This window comes from Ischnura elegans, chromosome 10 (genome assembly GCF_921293095.1).
Source record: "Ischnura elegans chromosome 10, ioIscEleg1.1, whole genome shotgun sequence".
Classification (NCBI taxonomy): Eukaryota; Metazoa; Arthropoda; class Insecta; order Odonata; family Coenagrionidae; genus Ischnura; species Ischnura elegans.
In genome coordinates, this window is record NC_060255.1 from 55,555,997 (window position 1) to 55,577,032 (window position 21,036).

A 21,036-nucleotide genomic window follows, 5' to 3' on the forward strand; every position below is an offset into this window, starting at 1 on the left:
TTCAAGTGGTTATTTTTCTTCATCTGCAGACATGTAAGTATATCTTCAAAATTAGAATACCATCATCATATGATGTCATTATTTTTCAACTTCTATTATTTATCTACAGTTAACCACGTTTTTGTTTATTCAGAATTTTATTTTTTTGCAATTAATTGTTCGAGCCATTAAAATTGCATTAATATGTTGGTTATATTGTCTAATTTTCCAAAAAAATAGTATGAAACAAATCCTCAAACATTGTTTAAATTATTGCTCTCCCAAAATATGTGACATTGATAATTTCTTGTTTGCAAAATACAGCTATTATAACAATGACAAGTCTTCACCTATATTTTTATATCTGCTTCAAATGACATCTTTTCTTTGAGTAGGCAAACATTTATGTACACCAAATTTCATCAAAATCTAAGAGGTCAAGGATCCACTCTAGTTCAACTTGGCTTGGAATGACCCTTGCATATTGTCGAATTCCTTGGAATATTGCAAAAAAGTAGCATGGAAAAGTCATGGAATGTCTTAAAAAAGGACAAAAAATCTTAAACTATCATTGTAAAATATTCAAGTAGCTAGTTATTTTACTCATCCTCTTATGTAAAGTTATGTCTTCAACATTTGAATATCCCATTCCAAGCATGGTATTCCAAACATTCTGCAAATAATGGGTTCTATTTTTTCTCTACAACCTACATAGAGCCAAACAGAAGTTGAGCAACCAGAGGTAGGTTGAGTTTGAAATTGATAATTTTTTCATCTGAATTGCAGCTTATATGTAGTTAAGTCACCCTGTGTTTCTTTCCTCTCTGTTATAGGGAAATTATGTGGCATGTGAGAACGATATGAGAAAGGGATGACAGCCAAGGGCCCTACTTCGAGGGAGTTGATGACTCTAGAGGCAGATATGGAGGCTTCAGAACAAATGCTGGACCCATCCGCCATGCGTCCTATGCCTACAAACTCAGATATAGCATCTCCTCCAGCAACTGCGGTGGAGGAAGAACTTAAAGGGTACATTATGGCAGGATGGATGTTTAGGGAAGAAGGCCTTCAAGCTCCTTTAGAAGGAGACCCAGTGAGAAGGAAGATGTCTGTGCAAGAAGGGTTTTAGAGCTTTCGGAGGAGAAAGAAGGGGGAGTCGACCTTCATATGGAGCGAATTTACTTGCTTTCCACCACCTTCTGTTGGATATCCTCCACCTTAGTCTCCTCCTCTGGAGAAAAACCCTTGGGGACTCTTATTCCTGGATGAATACCTATTTACGGAGGTGATTTTGTTGGTCCTGCTGAAGGCTGTGGGGAAAAAGAATAGAACCCTTGTGCAGCTGGTGAGGGACATACCAGGGAGGAAGAGATTGAGCAAACTCTGGTTAGCGGGAAGGTCACATCCATCTTCAGATGAAGGCAATATGTTTGGTTTCCATAAATTCAGAAAGAATAGTGGCCCTGCTGGTCCGCTAGAGCCTCTGCCACTGAAGAGCAGCGGTCAAGGATGGTCATTGGATCCCATAACCATTATCACCCACTCATGGCAAGGTGAGGTGAGTCTTTCATGTCAGAATCCTTATAAAATCCTTGAGTAAATATGAAAAGAATGGTAAATACCTTAGGAGGACCCCAATGTGCTAGAAGATAGTCCTGTCAGGGAGGAAGATGTCAAAGGAACTCTATGGCAGCTATACAGATATGTCACCCTGCATGAGGAGTCATTGTCCTTGCCTAATTTCCATCACGGTGAAGGTCGACAAAATGAAATCCATCTCGGTGGTTCCACGGGTGTTACTGACCCCACAAGTGGTTGTGGTCATGCCGGTACACCAGGTCCCCAATGCTGAGGAGTGGCTGCAGAGGATCTGTCACAATGGCAATTGGATTCTGCAACCTCCATCTTCTATTCCGGGCCTGTGATAAAGATTGAAGATCGCCTCTCTTTAGGTAGGTGAATCTTTTTATTTTAAAAATCTCACAGTGTATGTAAACGTGGGGGAAGTAAGAATTCGTTTGGTAGCCATTAAGCTTGAAATAATTTCAGACAATTGTTTTTTATTTGTCGAAATCAGTGCTATCTTTTAATTGTAGTGGGTAAAGAATGTATTTTTTTACCAGGTTTTGATAACAACCTACTATAGCTCATCATTGGCTATCCGACCTGGGCAGTGGCGCCGACTCCATGGGGCCCCCTCAAAAATTCGTTAAGGGTGTGAGGAAAAAATGTGTCAGACCAGTCGATTTTCCCCGGAGTGTCCAGATATCGAGATTCGACTTATCAGGGTTCTAATGTTGATTATATGACTCTTCTAAAATGCTTAAAAAACTTAAAACTCACTACTTAAAAAATTTTCCGGGGCAAGATCCCCGGTTTTGGCCCCCCAATATTTTTTGTAAGTCGGCATCCCTTGACCTGGGATTAGTGTTACGCGGATCCCCAATGATTAGACATGAACGCAGACAGTAAATAGTAAATTAGATTGCTCATGGAAAGGGTATTTAAGGGAAAGGCTCGTCGGTTGCTTAAATGGCTGAAAAACTCGGCTGGAAATCGGGGGATCCGGTTTCGAATCCTGGTCAAGGCCAATGATTTTTTTCTGCGGAATTTTCGTACAGTAAAAATTATATCGCTGCGGCGCGGCGTCCGTTCGCATTTTTAACGGCTTTTGCGTCCACGCAGTGGCGCCGACTCCATGGGGCCTGAGGGGGCCCGAGCCCCCTCAAAAATTCGTTTGGGGGGGCGGAGCCCCCTCAATAATTTAAGAAAATTATTAAGTTGTTTTATGCCTTGTGAAATCACATAAATATTGGTAATTTTTATTTCCCATGTTTGACGATAGTTACCTTTTAAAATAAATTCAACAATGTGTGTTGAAACAAATAATTATAAGGTTAAGCAGGTTATGCAGGTTAACTGAATCAAGTGGTGTGAATCATGGTAGTGTTTCGGTGCTGCGACACACTTTGAATTTAACCTCTTCCCGGGGCAAGGCCTCCGATATGGGCCCCCCAATATTTTTTATAAGTCGGCGCCCCTGCGTCCACGCCGATGATGTCTACGGTGCGAATTAGTAACTATTTATTAAAAATCGAGTCCCAAGGATTTAGAAGTGCAAAACTAAGATAATATATTGAAAGCTCATTCTAGTACTGAGTATTTCGTGTTGATTCGGCGGCGGTGCCGCGTCGTGGACTCGTTTGCCGGTTTGGCGCCCACTTCTGCAATAGACTGGTTCATTAAATTTATGAATTTTACATTTTGGTAAAGTATGAAAGGTTCAGGGAACCGTGTTTTTCGTTTCTTAGATCCATCGCCACGCGCCGAAATTTCCTTATTCTTGGTCACTATTCCGAGCCAATAGGGTGGTTTCCTATTATTTTTTTATTGCCTTAATCGAAAGATTATTACTCCTGGAGTACGTATTTCACACTTTTAGATTTTTAAATGATAATATCTATTTTTCGCGATTAAATGAAAAGTGAAAATTTTCAAGCGCGCGAAAACGCGACGCGTTAGTAGGAATGATGGGAAATCTCTCCGTACGTCGTATTTCTGGTTCCCCCTCCGCCCGGTGAGGTGACCTTGAGGCGAGGCTTAGCGCTGATTTGTCGCAGGCTGCCAGCGGGTAGCCTAGTGCCCTGCCGCCTGGTAGCGCTTGGCTTAAATAAGGATTATTAATACCTTATCAAACGAGGAAAACTTTCCGACCTTAGCCAGTTTTAATAAGTGATTATTAAGACATGTTTCCCTGAGCTCTGCGCCTCATGCATGCATTGGTAACCTCAGACGATGTATAACTCCTATCTTCTCCTATAGAAACTAGGTCCCTGTGACGTCACGTGGAGTGGCATCGCATGGGCGCCAATCTGGCCCTTTTCAAATGAGGATAAAAATGGACCATTACCATTCGTCTAAACCGGCATTTATAAAACGAAATAATTTGTATATTATGAATACACTAATGGTGGGTAACGAATCGCAATTATTGCCTTTTGTTTTCTTTGATGAAGGAAACTACCCTATTGGCTGTCTACAGAGAGGTTCAAAAAATTTCATTTCAGTTGAGGTTATTCATGGAGTAGTCACAGTGTGGCCGAAAGGTACTTAAATGGGAAGGGATATTAGGGCGTATTTGGGAGTTTTGTGCTTGTCGGTTTGTACAGGGGAGTAATTCCAAAGATTCAATAGCAAGTCGTTTTTCGTTGCAGCCAGAGATTTTTCAAATTTGGGTAACTGGGGATTTAGGTCAATAAGGATTGGAGTTATTTTTAAATCCTTCCTAATATCCTTATTTCTAATCAACCATGGGCCTCCGGCAATTCTCCTGATTATCTTGTTTTCCGTAGATTGAATTTTCATTTGATGAGTTTTTGCCGCCATAAGCCAGACAGGTGCATTTGCTACTTTTCGAGCTAATGACGGTGAAAAATCCAAGTCCTCGACACATAAGTTTATGAAGGCTCGCGCTTCTTCTGACCGGGTCACTGCCTCCCAGCCTCTCTTCGGCCTCGTATGGTTCGTTTATGTTTTTCTCATCTGTGCGCGATTCCTTCCCACAGTGAATCTGTTGGCGGCAATTTTCTCATATATCGTATTTCAAATTTTTACCTTATGAGGTTATGACTGAATGTGGATTTAATTTTTTGGCCGTAACTTTCCATTCCATCAGGCGAATTCTTTTATAAATTGCAATTTCTGGTCTGAGTAGTGGCGTAGCCGAAATATAAAAACACAATTATTTATTTCATAAAATAAAACAAAATATTGAAAAATCATGAGTTTTAAAGATTTTTCTTTAAGAAATGATGTTATTTTCGATCATGAAAAGTATTAAAATTAGTTTAAAACCCATTACTTAGTACCCTGTTTTTAAAAAAATTTCCCCCCAGGTTTTGGACCCCCCCCGAACGAAATTCCTGGCTACACCACTGGGTCTGAGTGAAGGACCTTTATCACTTAGGTAACCGTTTCTTTTTTACATTCCTCATCATCTGTTCTGTATAGCTCATACTACGCGGTGTTCATGTCATTCTTCCCCTTTTCTTCCCCTCGAATATTTTACATCAGATTACTATGTCTGATGATGTTGCCGGTTGAGTTTTGCCGTCTTTTTCCTTGGTTTCTCAGACGACTTTCTCTTTTTCCTTTTTTTCTTTGGGGTTCCTCTCTGGGGAAATATGTTTTATATATAGTATGTCTATTTTCCACAAAATTTAGATTTATTTCGTCCTTCTAATTGTTACTATCGTCAGAATGCATTATACATTTTTGCATTACCACGGTCGTGTTAACATGATCAGCCTTACTTACAGAACTTATTCTCAGGCTCCGCGGAAGTCCCAAGAGTTTTTTTATGGATACATATTTGTTTTCGTGGCCTAGTCTAAGAACAGAGAATAACGATTACAGTCAATTAGATAATGAAATTGTGATAAACTGTTTGATAACAAACGTCACGGATAATGCTGAGAAGCGCGAGATAAGTTCGCAGTCCGATACCGTTTTCTGTGCCGGAGAGTGACTTGTTCTATTTTGAGTGATATTTTTTAAGTTTTCGCTATTTACGGGCTAAGAAACGTGTTTGTGTTTTAAATTGTGTGTTTCTGATGGTGTATTTTGCTGAAACTTGTGCTGGCACAAATGTCAACGCGGATCTGCGGTAAGAAGAGATCTTCGGACTTGATCTTTTTTCTTTTCCCGTGGATCTTTACGTAGAGGTAGGATAATTTTACTAGTGGTCATGAGAAAGTATTAATTTTAACGCTAAAATTTAATTCTTTGCTCTTATTTATAGCTTTTACGCTCCATGTTGGTCTTTATCTCCGAATTGATAAATCTCTTTGCCAGCTGTGATGAAGTCGAAACTGTCGGACGATTGAGATATGAGTACGTTCTAGCACAGTTGGGAGTGAACTTGGAGTGTAGAGCTATGATCTCTCTCCAAATATTAGTATTTGGACAACTTAGCTTTTTATCACCAAGTTTACTTTGAAGTTTAAATAAACACGGCGCAGTTCCTCGTGCGAAAATTCCATTCTTAAAAATGCCCACTCCGTTCACGGTGTCGAGATGATTCCGTAATTAAGTGTGGAATGAATCATTTTCGTCATATTTTAGTTCGGGATTAGGTAGTGATAAGAATACTATCATGTGAGTCACCAAATAATTTGATAAGTCGGTTATTTTTCGTAAGATTATGATAAAATATTTTTCAGCGATGACAATGAGGGAATTAGACTACATGGTTACTTTTTCAAACAGTTTAATTCGCCTGTTGCGCGTTCTCACTCCACTGGCGTATTTTGATACAGTTATTGAGTTTATTTATTTATTTGGAGATAGAAAAGTAGAATATTGAACATTTTATTTTTATAATGGCTCGTATCTCATGACGCACCGTATGTCAATATCTTGATGCCAATTTTTTTTATTTTGAAAGATAATGAAAAGATTCAGGAATTCTCTGGCTCCACACCAGGCTAATTCCATCACCCAAACATTTCCAAAATATTGGAGTAGTTCAACCTGCTCAAGTGTGTGGCTGTAGAAATCGTTGTTAAATCTCAAATTCTTTTGGTGCTTTCCCGGCGAGTAGACTGCGTGAAGAGATCTCGGGATCGCCATCGTGTCAGGAACTGCATTTCTGCCGACGTTTCGATGTCCGACTCGGCCATAGTCCTCGAAGTTATGACTCGTAATTTTATTACTGTCGTAGAATTTATTTGCAGAAAGATGGAAAATTAAAATATTCGAACTTATATTTTTACAATGGCTCTTATGTCACGTATGTCAGTTTCTTGATGAAAAACTTATTGTTTTTGTTTCGAAAAATAATGAAAAGAGTTTATTTGATGACTGCCTGTGGTATGTCTGAAGTTGTTTTGCAGTTACTATGCAGTTTTGACGCGGTGGCATATCCCGAGTACTCTTCACGCACTCAAATTCTTTGCTCTCGTAGTCTATCAGAATTATTTGGTCTAACTGTGGCTATTCTCTATGGGGTTATCCTACTTGAAGTCTTCTCATAATGAAGGTCCAACCGAGAAATGCGTGAATATCATCTCATGAAAATTTCAAAATATTTTTTCTTGGTTCTTTCATCTTTATCTCTCTTGAGTCATCATCAAAACTAATGACCCAGAAGAACATAGTGTATCAAAATGGAGACGAATTTGAATCCGAATGCTAAGAATAGAGTCGATTGAAAACTATGTCCATTGAGAAAAAGCATTAATATGTTTCCTAGCTCGTCTCGCTAGAAATAAGTATTTTTGTACATCAGTAATAAGAATGTGCGAATAAGTTTTTGTTTTGCCTCCTTACAGTCAAGGATTGTCGTCTTTACGATCACGCATCATTAATGCCGCACCAGTTGTATTTTGTACTGATATCCTAACGAATTACTGCAGCAAAACTTAGGCTACCATATTGTAAATTTTGAGGGTGTACGGAATAGACAGACATCACGTGTGTTTAAAATATGAAAATTGCACCAATACAGAGGTAAAGTTTGAAAATGTGTGTCATTCAACCTCTCAATTCAACAAACGTTTGTCCCTTAGGGTCTAAGACTTAGATGAAATTTTCTAATTAAATCATCATCAATCAACAATCCTAAGATTGGTTTGACGCAGCTCTCCATTTCTCCGCGCACGTGAGACGCGCGGGTCGAGAATGAGCTTCTATTCCCTTTCTAGGTAGTTTCCTTCATCAAAGAAAACGAAAGGCATTGATTACGTATCGTTACCCACCATTAGTGTATTCATAATATACAAATTATTTGGTTTTAGAAATACCGGTTTAGACGAATGGCAAGGGTCAATTTTATCCTCATTTGCAAAAGGCCAGATTGGCGCCCATAAGATGCCACTCCACGTGACGTCACAGGGACCTAGTTCTATACGAGTAGATAGGAGTTTTACATCGTCTAGGTTACCAATGCATGCATGAGGCACAGTGCTCAGGGAAACATGTCTTAATAATAACCTATTAAAACTGGCTAAGGTCGGAAAGTTTTCCTCGTTTGATAAGGTATTAATAATCCTTATTAAAGCCAAGCGCTACCAGCTAGCATGGTACTCTGCAACCTGCTAGCATCCTGCATCGTATCAGCGCTCAGAGCCTCGCCCCAAGGTCACCTCACTTGCGGCAGCGGGAACCAGAGCGACGTCACACAGGAGTTTTCCCGGCATTCATACTTACCCGTCGCGTTTTCACGCGCTTGAAAATTTTCACTTTTCATTTAATCGCGAAAAATAGATATCGTCGTATAAAAATCTAAAAGCGTGAAGTACGTACTCCATGAGTAATAATCTTCTATTTAGGCAAAAAAATAATAGGAAACCACCCTATTGCGGCGTCAATCAAGTCGAAGCGACCTTTCTGAAGTTTGCATTCGCGAAACTGGGGCATTCACACTGTTAGCTGAAGCTCTATTCGTCTGACCTTTATGATTCTTGACCCCGGATGTTGACCAGCTCGTAAGGTTTGAGACTGCGTTTATAGAAGGGGGACATGTAAGGGCGCGAGTGATTATTGGATCCGCTCACATGTTTCTAGTCCTATGATTGAAATCCTTAGGTTTTGGGAGAGCTACTATCTTTTGTAGGAATATATAGTTTCATTTTTACTATTTTTTCGAATTTAATTTTATTACTATTTTTCTTTGTTCATCGTTTCTGTAATTTTATTTTAATCGAGTCATAAATAATATCCTCACTTAATCCGTATGATAGCTCAAAGATTTCATTTACTGCCGTAATTTTGTGAATACCAATCGTGACCACTGTTTTATATTAAAATCCCGGAGATAAAGGGCGTATTTAATATTATTTTTCTGCTTTTTCTTAATTTTACTATAGATATCTACTTAAACATTTAATCGTTAGTGCGTAGTGCCCTAGAGTACACTTTTTCTTTTAAAGCGTTCAGTGTCGCTTAACTCATTTCCGCCCAGAAAACTTTCTGCTTGAGATTGTGAAGATATTGAGGCACACTGCTCCTATGGCTGTCTTTCGCAATTCAGTGAAATATTTTGGTGATAAATAAAGCTGTTTCTTCAGAATGACCCTTAGCCAAATAGCTACAGTGGGTGGTGGGGATCGGAATGGTGTGGTGGCTAGAGTGTTGCATTCCCACCCAGCGGTCTCGGGTTCAAATTCCGGCGGTAGCAGAGAATTGTCTGAAACTGCCTGATCCCTGCTTGAATGTTGCATGGAGGACATTTCAAGCGCAACACTGCGTCCGTCGGATGGAACGTTAAGCCGTGGTCCCGTTGCCGCCTTTCGTTAAGAGTAGGCTAATGCCGACGCCGGGTTTCTCTCCACCCTTCCAAACCTACCCTTTCCTCTTGGCGTAAATGACCTCAGCTGTCGGTCGCCTCCTTCAAAAACTTTACCATGCCATACGGTGGGTGGTAAGGAGGTGAGAATATAACGTTGTTCAATTCCTACGAGTGACCTTGATAGAACGGATAAATCTTCAGGGCAAGCTTATTTGTGCATGGAGGAAGGTTAAAATACTCTGTGCATTGCCATTTCCTGTTTAACTTTATTATACTTGCGTGTTAGACAGTAGGCGTCCATATCGAATTCCCGTTTCACTCGCGTCCATTTCCGTCTATGGGCTCATTTCGACCGGCTACAAATATTATATTTTTTATTGGATTAAATTAGTTCAGGCTTCAACAACATATTTCTTTGCAATTCAACAGCAAGCCGGAGTTCGGCGTTTCTTCAAGAACCTAATATGCTCAGAATGGTAGGATGTAGCCATAGGGCTACGGTGGGGAGATATGGGTTAATAGCCTCGGATAAAGTTCAAGCCAGGCCTGAGGCTAATTCTAGATCTGATGGAGAATCCATTACCTAGGTTACATCCTTGCCCGTGACCTTTTGGTTGCCCCAGTGACACGCAAACTGTATAGATCCAGCCTTCGACGTCGGGCTCTAATCACTCAATCAGGGAATCGTGGTGGTTTGCATGGGCGTATCCAGCGAGGGGCAAGAGGGGGAAGCTGCCCCCCCCCCCCCCCAGCAGCAAAAATGCAAATGTCTTTGAGGAAAATAATAAAATTTTCAAGCAAATAATTTTAAAAACTAATAAAGAACTGTTTCAGTTTCCTTATAACGTTGATTTCATTCACCTTTTCCATGCATAAATATTACCTACAACTTGAACAACCATGGCTTGACCCCCCTTCTACTTTGGATCCTGGGTACGCCCTTGGCGATGTGCATTCAATGCGGTTAAGATACGTAGCTAGGGGTATGGCTAAGAGGCCGAAGCACCTCCAAATTTTCTCAATTTTCCCAAAAGTATTGTGTGCGACCTAGGTACGAAAAACAAAATAAAAATAAAAAAGATTTAAAAACACGCTTTTTCCAAAACCAGAAAAAATGCATTACAAATAAAAAATAAGCTTTAAATCACTAGTATATTAAATCGTGGGTGCCAATCCTTCCCCTAAGGCTCTTCCACGCTCATCTATGTGTATAAAAAAGGATGGTTGTTTGTTGGTCCGCTATGCATTTTCATACTGCTGTTCGGATCGCAACCAAAGTTAGCACATAGAAGCATCTTATGCTCCCAAACCCCTTAGTGCTACTTCTTGTTGCATTGGATCAAGGAGGTTGTAAATATCTGGAGGGGGCACCACTGGTTTCCTAGCGTGGAGCGAAGTGTGGCCGGAATGGAGGTGCTTGGGTAGGACAAGCCACGCCCACTTTGACCAAAACATTGACAGCCCCATAAGGGTCAATGCTTACTATTTGGTGATTTTTTTGGTCATAACTCGATAATACATTAAAATAAACTATGGAACACACACTGTAAACCATTTTTTTCATAGTTCATGGGTAGGCTTCCCGAAGTTATGACTCAAAAAACATTTTTTCCTAGGGAAAAATTATTATCAATCACCACGGTTACGTTGTACAACCAGCTCGGCTTAAAATTAAATTTTACCAGAGTAAACTAGTCATTTACGTGCACTTTTACTGGCATTTAATTTTATTACAGCCAAATGAAATCTTAAAATTACAGTAATAGAGTATATCTTCAAGGATATCTCCTCCAGTAAAGTGGCCAACAGAAACAGATTTTATACATTAATAGAAGTATCGCGAATGATGAGAAAAATCCGATGACAATCACCGACGGAATACTAATGGTTATCGTAGTATTTTTCACTTGATGTAGTTCATTTTCAGAACAAAACTTAGCCACCTCAAAATATCAGTAGGAGATAAGTCCAAAAATTGTCAAAACCAAGATGGCGGAACTTTGACCACGCTAAAAACTCGGAAACAGCGCCTCCACATATTTACAACCTCCTTCAATAGACGGCTCTGCTTGATTGATTCAATGAACTGGAATTCTTCTGAAGTCATGCCTTTTTTTTAATTTTGAACTTATGAGAGAATGGCTGTATCGACTTTGGAATATTTTTCTGCTCATTACAAACGTCGGCACACGAGGGCAGCACTGGGTTTCCGCGGTCGTGTGAATGCACGTAGATCGGTTACCTAGGTACTAATAGAGATCGTGTTAACCAGATATTGGCCTTTTTCGATGAGAGGAGTTGTCACGTGGGTTTATTTACTCGGAAATAGCGCCTCGGGATATTAACAACCTCCTTGCATCTTTTGCGTCTTTTTCTCATTACCGTTTGTTACGTCACATCATTCAACCTCTGCGGTTGGACATCCTGCCGGGTAGGCACACCTACTGACAAGCTGTAAGAGAAAACATAAAAATCCTGCCGTGTGACCACGTATTCAAAGTTTCCCACTTCTTTGGGTAGTATCCTAACCGAGCAACGCCGGGTGGCCTGCTGGTTTCCAATAAACCTAAACTCTCTACAAAGTGCTATAGAATATCATCACTTATTAAGATTCACATTCACATCAGCAGAATAGCCCAGGCGAAGAGAGCATTCCACCAAAAGAGAGACCTGCTTACAGCGGGAAACTTAAATATGGAAGTAAAGAAACAATTTATAAGAACCTACATCTGGAGTATGCTCCTATACGGAAGTGAGTCATGGACAATGACCGCAGCGGAGAAAGCAAGGATAGAGGCCTTTGAAATGTGGTGCTACAAAAGAATGATGAAAATCAAATGGATCAACCGAGTTAGTAACGAGGAAGTCCTAAGAAGGGTAGGAGAGAAGAGAAGCCTCATGAAAACCTTAATAAGAAGACGGAACAACCTTATAGGCCACATCTTGAGACATGATGGCCTGATGAAGACAATCGTTGAAGGACAAGTGGAAGGCAAGAATGGAAAAGGAAGACCTCGAACAAAATATATGGAACAAGTAAAGAGAGATGTGAAAGAGAATAAATACGTAGGTGTGAAAAGATTAGCTGATAGGAGAACTGAGTGGAGAGCTGCGTCAAACCAATCCTAGGATTGTTGACCAGTGATGATGATGATTAAGATTCACAGATTTATCTATGGAACATAACAAAGTATTTCATTATATAGTAAGCCCAAGTCCCGCTTGATTACTAAGTGTATCTACTACTATTTAAAGCACCACTCCGTTCTGGGTTGGGGATGTTAAACCTTGAACGCTTTGACGCTAATACCAGTCTAATGCCGTTACTAAGTTTCTCTCCGCCCCTCCTTGACTTCGTCTCGCTTGGCGCATAACACATCGGTTGTCGCTGCCCCCCCTCCCCCACAAATATGATTTTCTAAAAATAACTTTGTCAAGTTCCACAGATATTCATGGTGGAACAAAAAACCGCGGATGGCAAGTGAAACGAAACGAAAATGTTTCGATTCGACCCGGGGCGAAACGTAAATACGAGGTCTAGGTTTAGTTTCGTTCCCGCACGAAATTAAAATCACCAAGGAGTTCAGTTTCGACCCGGGGCGAAACTTTCCCGAGAACGAAACTGAATTAGTCGAAGCTCATAGTTAAGTTTCGATCCCAGAAGTTGAGTGGAGGGGGAAAAGAGGGAATATTTTCGACCCATTACGTTTGACATGCGTGTGGAGAGGCTAAAAGATTGAGCTTAAAAATCAAATGGCCGTATTGCGATCACCGTTATCCTTTTTTTTGGTAAAAATGTGAGTGCCCCATGCATCTGATGGCGGTAGGCGGAACCTCTTCTTCATTCAACCATACTTCGTACTCAGTGCGTGGGTTGAAACTTAACTGTTCGAAGGTGAAGCACGTGGTCCCTCCGTGGCGAAAAATTATCTGCGTCTCGTTTCGTCCCAGAGTATTAGTTAAGTTTCGACCCAGAGTAGTTTTGACTCGGATTTCGTTTCGACCCTGAGTTTAGCTACCCGGGTTTAAACCCATTTCGTTTCTTCATTTCACTCTCGCGAACGAAACTATAGAAATTTTACTGGTTTTGACTTTCGTTTAGTTTCCCTTGCCATCCCTGGTTCTCACTTGGAAGTGAATCGTCAGAAACACCAGGGTAAACCCTCTATCTCCCTTTCTGTTTAAAGAGTGTGTTGAACTCTATCGAGGATAGGTTTGGTATGAGAGCATGACATCCTGGGGGCCCGGGGTCAAATCCCAGCGCGTGGCGGTGTAAGAAACTTTTCGGAGTTTGCCAGATGCCTGGTTGAGTGCTGCGTAGGGGGTGTTTCAAGTGCAACCCTCTTTCCGTCGCATAGGACGTCTAAGCCGCAGTCCTTCTATCCTTCCCTCCCCACATTTTCCTCATGGCTCAAATGACCTAAGCTATCGGTCGCCTCTTCCAAATATACCATGCCTTGAACCCAGTGGCGGCTGGTGGTTATATATCCAGGGTGTGCATTAGAGAAGATATAAGATGATGAAAAAGGGCATGAAGTTTAAATGAATACTGCACTGAAATGAATATATGGCACTGAATGCAACGACGGACTAGGATCCTGAGCGCAGGTAGTGTAGGTGGCAGCTACACCGCTATAGTATCTGCGATTTACTCACCGAATATGCGCGTGCGCACTCGCGTCGTGTTGAGTCTGCACCCAGCACCCATTAGAATATGGCGTGCCACCCCGCTTACCTCGTCCCGCCCGAGCACCCACAAGAGATCGCATAGACCGAATATGCGGCCGGCGCAATCCCACGGGATCGCACTTCTGTAGAGCGGTGAATTCGCCAAGGAGATAGCAGTAGCGTTTGGAGCAAGCAAAGGAGCATTCGGCGCTTCATATCCCATCTCTGTGTGGACAGGATTTTTATCTTTCTCTTTGCAAAGGAGTACATAGTCTTATTTTATAATTCATTCATCTTTGGGTGTGCAGTTGCTAACATGCGTATATTCACGCGCTACCACCGATTGAACCTTATTTACATTTACGAGGTACCGTGAGTACCGCCAACAGGGTATTTCCTCGCCCTCATCCTAGCCTTGTTCAGAAACGCGCTCGCTTGCCGGACACAGGTCAAGCACACAGTACAACAACACATAACAACGCTATCTTTACGGAAGCCTTTTATTCATCTCTGATAAAAGCCGTTTTCGTTCATGACCTGTCAACTTTGCCCTTTATCCGTCTTTCAACCCTTCTACCCGTCTTGGGACAACTGTCGTTAACTCGACTTGCTGTTCGCACACTCGTGTAGTAAACTGCGTATCTGGAAAACCCCTTGCATTTTTCCAGCCTACCACCATACGTACACATACGTAGTGAAGAAAGTATACCCACAAGGATGATAAACACTAAGGGCTTGCCATTTGGGGTCTAGCGCGAATGTTTAGGTCCATCAATGTGCCTATAATATTTGCACAAATGTTGCGAATCAAACGACAGGCAGTTTATAAAATTTTATGTAGCCGTTGAGCCGTTGCTGTGAAACATGTGTGCATGCCCGAATGCTGGGGGTAGGTCATGTAGGAATTGTACCAATAACTTGCTCAGCACTTCGCTCTAGTGTCCACAGTATTTGAAGTAAGGATGCTTATGACAGTTTAGTGAAATGGCTGTGTTATATTTACAAGTCCCTTAATACCATCACTTGTAATAGTGGCAAATTGTAAATAGTTTTCAGATGAAGTATTAATTCCACCACAATTAGACTAACAGCTTTTCACTCTCTCACTTGCTCAACTATTTAACTCAAGGGATGGTATTAGTTGTTCTTTTACTGCAGTTAACCATCTGTTCCTTATTTCTGTTAAAGTCACCTGTACATTAATTTATTTCTAATTAATTATCAGTGAATTATGTTGGAAAACAGGTTTTAATATCATTAGAGTGTTGTTTTCTGAACCAAATTTATGTAACTCCACAATTTGATGTGAAGAGTTTGAAGCTCAAATGATTGTAGATACACACTGCCTGTCATCTCAAGGAAAGGTTACACAATCCAAGGGACATCTTACAAGCATTGGTCACCTTCGAAGTGCTCTCTATTTACACTGATACGTTGGTTAAAACGTTTTTTCCACTACACAAAACACCTTTGGTCCTTGTCGTTTCCGATGCCTTGCAGAGCCGCCTTCGATTTTTTCACTTCCATAATATGAACAAAACATTTCCCTTACATCACCAATTTCATCCGGTTGAACAAAAGGAACTCAAAAGGCACAAGATCTGTCGAGTAGGGTGGGTGAGAAAGCAGTATCATGCAATTTTTTACCAAAAACTCAAGTCGCGGCAAGCAGCAACACGTACCACAATTTGATCAGGAGTCAGCAAACGAAGGATAAAGTTTGCCGCAGTTCATCTCAATTGCTAATCTTGCTAATTGCTTATGCTGAACCACAAAAACTTGGTTTAGTATCTGATGGTTCTATCACAAAAGATATTTTTATGTTATATTTTAAAGCTACAGTGGAACGTGGATAATTCGTACATCAATGGACCAGCTATAAACTTCTAAGTGCTTAATAAATATGTCCAAAGCAATAAAAGTCATATTTCCAATCAAAACTCTTTTATCAAATTGACACTCTTGAAATATAAATACTTTGATTAATGCCTGTTAAGATGATTAAAGTAACCTTTTTTTTGTTTTTGTTGACGAGGTTGATGCCATGATCGCTACACTCACTAAGCCTTATTGTACACCAAAACTACACGTAATCACTTTCCACTGTGCAACATAAAGGATGACTTTAAAACTACAGTAGATTAACAAGCCGGACGATGCACAAACCGAAATATACTACGTAGTTGACCGAGTGACCGATAACACTGGAATGTGCCTATGCATCACTGTCACTGGAAATAGGAAGACAGTTTGGCAGGGGAGAGAAAGGGGGCCAGTATACAATGACCTTGGTGACGCGGCTTTGTTTTGTTGCTGCCTAGGGTTGGAACGGCAGGCGGGAGGGGAAGGGTGAGTCATCATACTCTACACTAGCACGCATTTTGTCTAACACAAACCTTTTGACAATTGCGTTAGTATAGCATATTTTCCGATGGATTCACAATTATTTTGAGTCACAGATTGTAATTTATACCTTGATTTGACACACCAAAAATTCGTCACATAATTATCCAAAATAAAATTCAAATTATCCACGATTATTTAGCATTGTTTGAATACAAAATGCTGGGAATCAAGAGAAATATTCGGATTTACGAATTTTCAAATTAAAGAAGTTCGAATTATCCAGGTTCCACTGTATATAGCAAAGTACATTGTTGCATTACACAATATATATATATATATACCTGTTGGAATACACGTAGTTATTAATTCAATGCCATATAAGGTATGTGCCCTTATTCCTAATTCAATGCCTTATTAAGCTAATTATAGCATTTTACTCCATTCCATTATTCTTGTATATATTGGTACCTATTATAGAATTGTGAGGATGTATGTTTTAACTGTGTTCACATGCTGTGTTCAATCCATTTGTTTGTTACTGATTTTGTGCTATCAAAAATATTTTTAGTTTTGATCAAATGTTTCTCTTTCTTTGATTCTTTGTTATTAGCATCTTTGAGTGCTAGTTCAATCCATTTTTTAAATTTGCTTTTCATTTATCCCTGCCATTGGAGTTAGTGTTTATTTCTTTTCCAAGGATAGAGTACATCTTTCATTATCTGGAGTTGACAAGGACTAGAAAAAATGGCTAGGAAAAAATCCAAAACCTTGCAGAGGTCCAGTATCATGGAAGAGTATCCGATGGAAAGTGAGATGAATGACAGCCAAGGTAAGCAGACTATCAATTAACAATTTATATGGTGTTTCAAAAATGAAGTTCATTATATTGTAATATGGTGATGTTAAAGTGTTCTTTTCTTCAAAGCTATCTGACCCTTATTATTAATTGATATTTACTGGCAGTGGTCATACTTTAAGGTTTGAACACATGACCACCCTTGCTTATTGTAATGTTGCCCATATCGATGGCTAAGTTCTTACAACAGGTATCTCAAATTTGGCTGGTTTGAGACAGGTATCTTAAACAAAGTGTAATAATATTTAAACAATGAAATCCAAGCAATAAACAACTTTTTTTGCAAATGAATGCTTCTTTTTCAGGTTTTTGAACTTTGGGTTATTAATGTTAATGTACAAGTAAAAAAATTAATCATTTTTTTGCTTGTATTTTTGAGTTGCTATTTTTGAGATGCGTGTTGTTAGAACTTAACCATCGATATGTATGCATTGCCCAACTTATGTGGATCCCAAAATCTTCTGTAGAATGATCCTTTTCATCTGGGATTTTCTACTGATGATTTTTTCTTATGTATCAAATGAATGACTTCTGAATTTCACTCCTGTCTGTCATTTATTGGTGAATACATCCATTCAATCAGCCAGTAAAGCACCAGAATTAACATCTCTTTTTTGTGGGGTTGCAGAAGGTTTGATCGAAATGGAGGAGGCATCCTGCTGGGATCAGATCCTGCTGAACCGTGCATTTCGTGCAGGAATGGGGATTTTATTCCTGGGCATAATGCTGCCTATCCTTGTCTACATTTTCATGTCCATAGCACAGTTTTCCGTTACTGGACGAAGTTGTGCCATCTATGAGGAGTATAGGTAAGTGGCTTATTCTTTTTCTTGAATATAAGTAAAGAGAGCATAATGTTATGATGGGGATGAAATAATGGAAACCCAAGCTTCTCTACAAAATCAGGAAAATGAAGAAAAATAAACTATCTACCTCAATCTGAATTAGTGAAATGAGAGATGCTTCAGAGCATTATCCTTCTTATATTTTTAACATTTTATGATAGTTCTTATGTCCGACTTTCTTATTTTGAATTGAGCTTCCTTATTTTATTTTAAATGTAAAATATCATAGCGTTTCAAAATTGGATTAAGGTATTTAAAATAACCCTTCATGTAACCTTGGACTTCCCTCCTTCAAAAATATAGAAAACCATATTTTCCACAGTGTTATGATAGAGAAAGAGAGACATGTCACATTTTGGGAGGCAGATTTCAGCTTCTTCATCAGCACTGTAAAAAATCATAACCCCGCACTTCATAATCTGACTTCTGGTGATCTGCTCTCCCAACAGATCATTCTCCTTCAACATTAATGTGCATTTAGTTCACCTTACATTTGTCACTGGATAATGAATGGCCACTTCAGGTATAACAACATTCTTCCATTGTTTTCCATCTGTCTCCTCTTAATCTAAAACATGGAGCTCTTCTCTTTTTCATCCACTTAATCACTATCAATGACCCAGAGATCGCTAACCTACCAGCTATCTCTTACCTACAATTCCTTCAACACCCTTTTTGTTCACTTAACACCATCTATTTCATCATTTACAACTGCCATTAGCAGAATTTCACTCTAAGTTCTTCTTCCTTTCCTCCTCTATACATATATTGTCGCAGTGGATGAGATTGTCATTTCAGTGGATATCTTATTAAGTACCTCAATTTATTTGATGATTTTTTTTCTGTAAATTTATTATTCAATTAATTGTTTAAAATTCAATGTACATATATAAATTCAATAAAGCTCAGTGGAGATATTGCAATGTCCAATTTTACTTATATATTAAGAACTTCCACCACATTATGCCTAACATCATACAAGATATTTGTTTAAACGATGTAAGTTTTTCCTGGTGAATACTTCTGACAAATATTTCTCGGGTTTGCATCCAGGTTTGCATTTCAGACACCTGGGGTTTATGGAATACCTTGTGAATGCGGTAAAATGTATGTGGGGGAGACAGGCCGAATGATTGAGACGAGGCTGAAAGAACACCGGAGATTCTCAGATTAGCGCAACCAGAAAAGTCGGCCGTGGCGGAGCACAGCATTAATGAAGACCATGCTATTAAATGGGACGACACAAAAATCCTTTGCCACTCTCAACGTTACTGGGACCGCGTAGTTAAGGAAGCAATAGAGATCCGCCTCAATCCCAAAAATTTCAATCGGGACACCGGCTTTCATCTAAGCACTACATGGAGACCTGTAATCATCTGTATGAAAAAAAAAAATAAGGGTTAAACGTGAAGAATTTCAAAAGACCTACAGCCAATTGGACGACACCTTAGCCGCATTGTTGTCCTCGGTAAACGGTCGATCCAGTTCAGGTGAAATTGAACTTCAATAAAGTAACACAGCCTTGAGGATGGAAGACAAGTCGTCTTCCGAAACGTCGGCTTGCATAAAAGCTTTAACCTGGATGCAAACCCGAGAAATATTTGTCAGAAGATATTTGTTTGATTAGACTTGATGAATTTCTTTTGCAATTTTCACGAATTTTGCGAAATAACTTCAATAATTTTGGCTGTGGTGTTAGATATAAGTTTGCAGAAGAGGTCTCGAGTCTTGATCTTGACTAAAGGCCACTCAAGGTCACCTAAGGTCACCCAAATGCTATTTCTAGTTTTCTTTACTATAAGTAGTGTAATGCACTGATTGCTGTAAAAAAAAATGGATTTTGAGTTTCCTTCACAATTCACTTTTATCAGTTAATTCTTGCATTATATCTATCGCCCAGTAATAAACTAATTGGAATTTGATATACTAATCGCAATAAAAAACTGACCCATACCAAAGAAAATGTGTTGTATTTCACTCGTTGCATTGGGTACTGAATATGAATCTTTTGCTCTTCAGGGTGGAGTGCATGGCAGGAAAGTCGCCAACTGTGAAGCAGTGCATAAAGGCTGGATGCTGCTGGAACTCAACAACAGAACCTCATTGCTACCACTCACTCCCATCCTACAACAATTACTTGAAAGATTCCGCCTCCTCCGACGGCACCAACATATCCCTGGTTCCGCTCGTTGAAAAGTCCCCCTTTGGCACCAAGATGCACTCTATTCGTTTGAAGATATATCCAAAGTCTGTGAACCATCTGTCTTTGCTGTTCTACGACCCAAGACGATATGAATGGGAAATGCCACCAGCCTCACACCTCCCTATATCCAAGACTGCCTTTGAAGTCAAAACCTATGGCTTGCCTGAAGGCAAGCCGCCCTTCTCCATCAATATCTCCGACAGGAACAGCTCAACTTTTCTCATTGGGACTGCAGAAGGGCCACTAATTGCCAGTGATTGGTAAGTCCTTGATGACGGTGGACTTGTGATATATCCCAGTCAACACAACCATTATGGCCACACTGTGGCCGCATTGTGGTTTACCTGTGGCAACTATGGCTATGGTTAATCACAGATTGCTGTATTATCCATAGTCATAGGCTGTGGGTGCCATCCGGCAAGTCGGTTTTTGGCTTGCTAACCCATGCGCAACTATGGCCACGCTTTGGATCGTCTCAGGAAGGCCACAGATTGTCAAACCAAACATTTGTAAACATAAGTATGTATATTACGGTTGCTATTGATACAGGTTCATTGGTGAGTTATTAAAATGGAAGTTGGTTGATTCAATTGATATAAAGAAAGTGTATTATCCATAGTTAAGCCATATTATGGCAGGCCACACTTTGGCCACACTATAGCTGAGGGTCAAAATCATTATGAGGCCATAATGGCAACCCACTATGGCCATAATTGTGGCCACAATTGTTGTGTTGACTGGTATGTGTATGAAACCTCTTATGGACCAAATGGCGGAAACACACATTTATTTTTTGAGTTACAATGTTGAAATTGCTGGAGATCAGTACTTTTTACTCCCCACATTTGAT

The 21,036-nt window shown here is 39.9% G+C and overlaps 1 protein-coding gene across 5 annotated transcripts in view; it reads left to right on the plus strand.

The window, feature by feature from the left end:
* The first annotated feature begins 5,451 nt into the window (after positions 1 to 5,451).
* LOC124166943 (lysosomal alpha-glucosidase-like) overlaps positions 5,452 to 21,036 on the plus strand; it is a 28,513-nt gene continuing 12,928 nt past the window's right edge. Inside the window, exons 1-4 of one of the 5 annotated variants that reach the window (XM_046544661.1) lie at positions 5,452 to 5,702; positions 16,961 to 17,111; positions 17,767 to 17,947; positions 20,003 to 20,446. In XM_046544661.1, the coding sequence (XP_046400617.1) occupies positions 17,027 to 17,111; positions 17,767 to 17,947; positions 20,003 to 20,446 (710 nt within the window). In that variant the 5' untranslated portion in view covers positions 5,452 to 5,702; positions 16,961 to 17,026. The remainder of the gene's footprint in view (positions 5,703 to 16,960; positions 17,112 to 17,766; positions 17,948 to 20,002; positions 20,447 to 21,036) is intronic. The other 4 variants (XM_046544659.1, XM_046544660.1, XM_046544663.1 and 1 more) reach the window with 4 other exon arrangements.